The following is a 6,794-nucleotide window of genomic DNA, read 5'->3' as shown; positions in this document are numbered from 1 at the left end:
GAGTGAGACTTGCCATCAAGACTTCACCCTGGTTATGGAGTCAGCCACGTGAACGCTAGGACAGTAAAAGAGGGTTCACTGAGACTGGTTTAAAGACAATGAAAAGACCATCATGAAAATCTCAGAGGAAAAACAGAACACATTTCTGGTATGGCAAAACAATCAGTCCTCAATCTCCAAACATGACCATTTCAAGAACCTTCAGAGTTTGGCACAGACTGCATTTTGAAAAATGCAAGATGAATGGTGGGAGAGAAATCTGATGAAGTCCAATACTATGCTGACATCAAGAACTCCACTATGTTCTTCAGTGGTATCAAAGATGTATATAGACCTTCAAAGCCAAGTACTACAACTCTCCCGTCTGCAGATGGCATGACCCTCCTGGGGGAGAAGGGCAGCTTCAACAACAGCTGAACAGAGTACTTCAGCAACCTTCTCAAAAGACCCTCCATTGTAGACCCTGTGGCCCTAGACCAGATCCCTCAAAACCCTATGATAGACAGTCTTGCAATACCCTGTATAATGGAGGAGGTCACGAAGGGACTTAGACCACGGAGTCTATATAAAGTACAGGCTTGATGGATCACTTTTTGACCTTCATTGTTTGAATGCTAAAACTGAGATGTTTGAGAGGCTCGTCATTGAAGCCCTTTTTGCTGACAACTCTGCACTTATTGCTCACAAGGAATTCGATCTTCAGCTTATTGGCAGCAAGTTTGCTGAACCCACTCACCTCTTTGGTATGACCACCAGCTCAGAAAAGGCCAAGGTACTGTTTCAGCCTGCTCCGGTATCTGTTGCTCTCCCCTCTTCAATGTCTATTGAAGGAACAGTGTGAAAAACCATGGACACATTCAGGTACCTCGGCAGTGTGATATCCAGTGATGGTTCCCTTGCAAAGAAGTCAAGGCCAAGATCTTCCAAGGCGACTAGGCACTAGGACGTCTGAAAGCATGAGTGTTGATTCAGCACAATATCTGTCAGTCTGCTGTACTGAAAGTGTACAAGGCTGTAGTACTTGCTAGTCTCATGTATGGATATGAAACCTGGACCTTTCACAGAAAACATGTGAATCTTCTGGAGCATTTCCACACACACAGCCTGAGGTAAATACTGCACATTTGATGACATGACAGAGTCATGAACTTAGAAGTCCTTGAAAGAGCAGGAACCACAAGCGATGAAACCATGATTCTGGAAGCCCAGCTTCACTGGGCAGAACACATCATATGAATGAAGGAGTAAAGAATCCCTAAGCAACTGCTCTTTGGTGAACTATCTCAGGGCCAAGGGAATCAAGGTAGGCCTCGCAAGAGGTAGAAAGAGTGTGGTGGCCAACATAGCTCATGCGGGGTAAAAGTCGAAGGAGCAGGAGTGGCATGCAGAAGACCAAAAAGGCTGTCATGCTCTCATGCAACACACTCATGATGACTTCGAAAAGCAGAGACTCATATGCCTGATTAATATTTGTGAGAGGAGAAAAGCAACAGTAGCAGCCACACTGACAGCCAGGACAATGCCCTTGCCCCTACTATGAAAGCCCATGCTGTTGAAGGTTTGGACTCCTCAGCCACATGTGAGTCCAAAACTGATGGGCTTATGCAAGCTCAAGTTGTCAACGTCAGACACGAGAGACTAACAAGGAAAGGCTTGGGAGTATGCTCATAAGGTCGGGAGGTTGTCAATAGAAGAGAACAGGCCTGTCACCTAGGGCCTTCTGTAGTGTGGCGTCATGACCTACGATAAGGTGTAGGTCTCTAATGATGCGTTGCAGTCGTTTGTTTTGGGGGCTGTAGGTAATAACCAGTCGTGTTCTGTTATCGGTGTTTTTGGGCCTGTCTTGCAGTAGTTAGCTTCTGGGTATATGTCGGGGTCACCAATGTTGTTGGGCATCTTTACCAGAACAGTGCTCAGAAGTCCAATGTCCTCCCTTTGATGCTAGTCACTTTGGCCACATGTATGCGCTCTCTTTGGACAGGAGCATAGACTCTGCTGTTAGCTGACACTGCAGAACTTGTAGAGTCCCCAAAACTACAAATCAAGTGAGGTAGAAAAGCACTGGAACCAGGTTTATTACTGTTGATGTGTGTTCTTCATCACCCTCATAACTCTCCAATATTACTCAACAGTTTACATTGTTATATGCATGGGCCGTGATAATGAACACGACTCAGTTGATGGCAAGGGGGCTTTGTCATCCCCAAGGTTGCATGACATAGCCCCTATTACACACACTTATATACACAGATATAAACAAGTTATGTATCAAGGTACAACCCCTTGATTGTAATCACTGACAACCCTCAATGTAACTAGATCTAACCATTAACTTGAGAATAATGGTGGTACCATCAAGACAACACTTTCCATCGCACTATCATTCTGACTGGTTCCTGAACTTGGGTCAGAATGTACCTGGTGCTTAGTTGTCATACATGGGGAGGGTCTGGGGAGCTCATGGTACCACACAGGATGTGTTTATGTCTATCACTAAGTGCCTTGCGCTGGGTGCTTTTAGGTCTTTTTATCTGTTTTTAGACCCTGTGACTTACCAGCTCTGTCTCTTGCTGCATTCCTGTGGGCAGAATCTACCTAGCTCACAGTTCTTGCTTTACCCCACCCTTGTTCAGGCTTGAGGCCTGTAGCTTTGCTGTTTGTTGACCAAGCATTAATTGTTGCTCTAGGCCTTTCGTGTTACACCAGGCCTCTCATTACTACATTCATCTGGCCCTGTCAATCTGTTTTTTTTTTTTGGTTCTCCCAATGAATCATTCAGGTTTATGAATGTTTGGTAGAGATCTTGCAGTTTCTGGTCACTGTCAGTAGGCTCAGAGCAGATGCGATTGTATCTCAGGACTTGACTCTGTCGCTTGTGCTGCAGCAGCATGAGTAGGCAGAGTTCCAGGCCCTTTTCAATTGCCTCAGGGTGCTACTCTGCAATGTTGCGAAGGGTGGGGTGTGTGAGGCATGCTGCAATCTTGGCAGCACTGAGGCACGAATGCTCAAGACCCTGCCCCCCTATATTCCTCCCCTTTGGGGGGCATGGTGCCAATCCCCCTCACACACACACCTTGTCCCCAGGATGAGGTTGGCTGTCAGCACTGCTGTGTGGTGTTTCATGTAGGCCTTACACAGAAGTCTTCAACCTACAGCTCCGGAACCACATGTGACTCTTTAAGGACTTTGTTGTGGCGTCAAATGCTGTCATTGCAAAGTATTACAAAAAAAAACCAAAACAAAAAACTCCTGATTTTTTTTTTTAAGAATATCTAAAATCCTAACAACACAAAACTCATATCTCAACTCATATCTCAGGAAAAGATATGTGATCTCGAAATGGTGGATAATTCCCCTCTTAAAATGTGCAGTGCATTGTGGGATATGATGCTCTACCTGTGTTTAGATGATATTGCTAATAAAGTATAGATTTTGGAAAGGAAAAATAAGGTTGTTCCTTCTGTGAAGGTCCAAACGCATTTTATGCAAGAAAAATGAAATTAAATGGGAAGTACGATTTTTATGATTAAAACAGGTTCACAAGTGAAAGTCAGGAAGACTGTGGTACAAACAGACATATGTAAAGTGTGAGGCAACAGAATGTGTAAAAAGGTTCTGAACATCCCGCACACATTACAAATCATTGTGTGTGCGCTCCTCTTAACATAGGTATTACAAAAGTATGGTTTGACATTAAAAGGAAGTACTGTATCATATTCACATGCATTGTGCCTCTTTATTTATTGAGTTTTTCTATCAAATTCAAAAAAAAAAACGTCTTCCTGCTATTTTCTTGCCAATCCCTGCCATAACTTGATGAATATTTCCCTGATGTTCATCTTGGGCCTTGCCTCGAAGCCTGATTTTTAACAGGGTCACCCGAAAAAAAAACAAAAACAAAATAGAAAAGAAACTGCAGCATTGCTTAAATGTGCCGAATGCAAAGAAGGGGAAAACAAGCAAATTCATAATCGCATATTTATCACTGATATTAGGGTGTTAACGTATTCAACCCAAAACAGCACAGTTAGCTTGTCCTGAGTTTGAGACCAATGAAGCATAGGCAAAACTCTCCTCCATTCCTCCAGCTGCCCAAGGTGCCCACAAAACATCAGCAAACACAAAATATGGAAAACCCCCATGAGTCATGCAGTGTATTTTCATGTTTTGCAAGGCAGAGAATGGCTGAATCACAGGATATGTGGCGTTGGCACTGACAGGAGGCATTGAAACAGGACAGGTGATGATCAAAGAGTTGAAGCTCAGCAAGGGAGAGAAATGATGTTTGGGGTAGAGCAATAGAATGTTAGGTATGAGGAACTCCTCTAGCTGTGAACTTCGCCCAAACGGGGACTGAGGACCTTTAATCAATGAGGAAGTATCCTTTCCCCCTCATGAAAAAAAGTAGAAATTCAAAGACTAAATATAATCACATTCTCCAGATGTGTTTTCTCATTTTGTCACGAAGCTCTTTGGTTTTGACCCCATAAATTATAGGGTTGAGCATGGAGGGGATAAGAATATTGAGGTTGGCCGTAATGACGTGTATGTGGGGAGCGATGTTCTGACCAAACCGTGGTGTCACAATGGCAAAGATGCTGGGAATATGATATACCAACAACACAATGATATGAGACGAGCAGGTGTTGAGGGCTTTCTGGTGGACTTTCTTGGAGGAAATTCTTAGGAGGTTCCTGATAATCTGACAATATGACAGAGCAATAAGTGTCAGGTCTACTCCAACAGTTACAACTGATATCACCACACCGTATACCTTCTGGACTGTGTAATCTCCACATGAAATCTTTGCTACAGCTATAGGCAGACAGTGTGTGTGCGCGATAATGTGGTTACCACAGAATGGCAGCCTGATCATGAGCAGGGGAAGAGGTAGCATGAAGAGAACTCCTCTCATTAAACTGACCAGCCCTATCTTTGCTATACACGCATTGCTTAGAATTACAGTGTACATCAGAGGCTTACATATAGCAACATAGCGATCAAAGGCCAATGCCAAAAGCAGATTTGTCTGCATCATAGAAACTATGGTATAGAAGGCAGCCTGGGTGAGGCAGCCACCCCAAGTAATGACTTTCAAGTTGAACCAAAATATACACAGTGCCTTCGGTATGACAGACGTAGTTGTGATGATGTCTGTGATAGCCAGCATGCAGAGCAGCAGGTACATCGGCTTGTGCAGGGTCTGCTCTTTGCCTACAACAAACAGAAGTGTGAAATTTCCCAACAGGACGACTATGTAGCACATACAGAAAGGGATGGAAATCCAGATGTGTGCATCTTCCAGCCCAGGGATGCCAGCGAGGATGAATGTTGGCACATCAGAGAGAGGGTGGCTGAAATTTTCCATCAGGTTGTCAAAGGGTCAATGGGGCTCAGAAATGCTCAAGACTCCTGGGAACAAAGAGAAGCACAGCAAAAGGGGCAACGCTTCATAGCAAATAGCACAGTAAATATTTTATGTTTATGTACCGAGGTAGAAAGGCAGGTGAGCATGAAGGTGGACTCATTAGCATGTATCAGCACGACTCCCAGTCCTACCAGCTTCTGTGTATACACCCCCTGCCTGTCCCACAGCCTCCATGGGTCCCTCCTCCTATATGTACTTCACCTGCCTGCTCCCTGAACACTGGTTGTCCCACTTTCTCCCCAGCACTCACAGCCCCTATCCCTGCCACACACAGACACCCCTCACCTAGGCCAACAACCACATGCCAGAACCCACAGGGAGAATGTACAGAAGCTGCACCTCAAACGAGGTTAAACATGGGACCTGCTGCACCATGGCAAAGGGGGAGATGAGAAGAGATTCAGAGGGATAGAGAGAGAATGTGGAGACCAAAAGGACCTGAGGGAGGAACTCGTTCTTCAGATGACACGAAGTGTAAACATGTGGCAGCCCAATGGAAACTCAGATCTTCTGAGTTTACTTTTAGTTGTTGACGTTTGCTCATGTAGCCCAGAAGGTGCCGTGGGCTTGCTCATGGGAGCAGCAATGTTCTGGAGTGTAGATATTGTCAGAGACAGTTGATTACGTTGAGGTCCATGCTACATTACAGTCTGAGACACCTGTTGACCTCACTGCACCTCTCTGGTCTGTGCATTAGGTAGGACGTCCATTCCCTATTGACCTGGTTTCAGGGTTCCTGCCAGTGTGTTCTGGATATTGCATCTCTCCCTCAAAGCGCTCACACCCACCGTGCGTCCCCGAAGCTGCCCAGCTGACATTGCCAGCACCCCATGATTTCCTCTACGCCAGAACCAGAAACATGATTTTCTTTTCAATGTTTTTTGTCCTCCCTCAAACCGAAGTTGCAGGGGCACAGAGTGAGCAGACCCCTCACCCTTCTTAAGTGAAACTCTTACCCCCATTGTGTTGAAACTTTATTTTTGTGAGTCTGAGATTTCAGCAATTCTCCCATCAGTTCCTTTTCTGATCCATGCAAGTTAACCTGTCCTTTGAGGTCATGGGATTGCTCCAGTTCAAGGCATGGAAGGTTCATGGCCAGTTCATATGAAAGTCCCTATTTGTGCATTTAGGGTAATCTAAAGGGGTTCAATATTTCACTGTTTTATTTAGTTTTTATGAAATAGAGAGTGCTGCATTGTAAGGCTGCGTCTACACTACATTCCGATTTCAACAGGGTAATGCAAATGAGTTAGACTGCATATTCTGCATGATTGCACTTCCAAAAGAGGCTTTGTGGAAAGCAGAAACAGCTCTGTAGATGAGGTTCCTTTGGAAAAAAAATTTTTTTTGAAAGAACCCTGAAACA

At 44.6% G+C, this 6,794-nt stretch overlaps 1 protein-coding gene across 1 annotated transcript; it reads right to left on the bottom strand.

Moving 5' to 3' along the window:
* Positions 1-4,429: 4,429 nt before the first annotated feature.
* Positions 4,430-5,188, bottom strand: LOC142007612 (olfactory receptor 52P1-like). Its single transcript, XM_074984298.1, has one exon. It carries the CDS (start codon positions 5,186-5,188, stop codon positions 4,430-4,432), a length of 759 nt encoding a protein of 252 aa, XP_074840399.1.
* Between the last annotated feature and the right edge of the window lie 1,606 nt (positions 5,189-6,794).

The sequence above is a fragment of the Carettochelys insculpta genome, chromosome 1 (genome assembly GCF_033958435.1).
Source record: "Carettochelys insculpta isolate YL-2023 chromosome 1, ASM3395843v1, whole genome shotgun sequence".
Taxonomy (NCBI): domain Eukaryota; kingdom Metazoa; phylum Chordata; order Testudines; family Carettochelyidae; genus Carettochelys; species Carettochelys insculpta.
The sequence above is the reverse complement of the archived record's forward strand: the minus strand, read 5'-3'. Positions and strand labels throughout refer to the sequence as shown.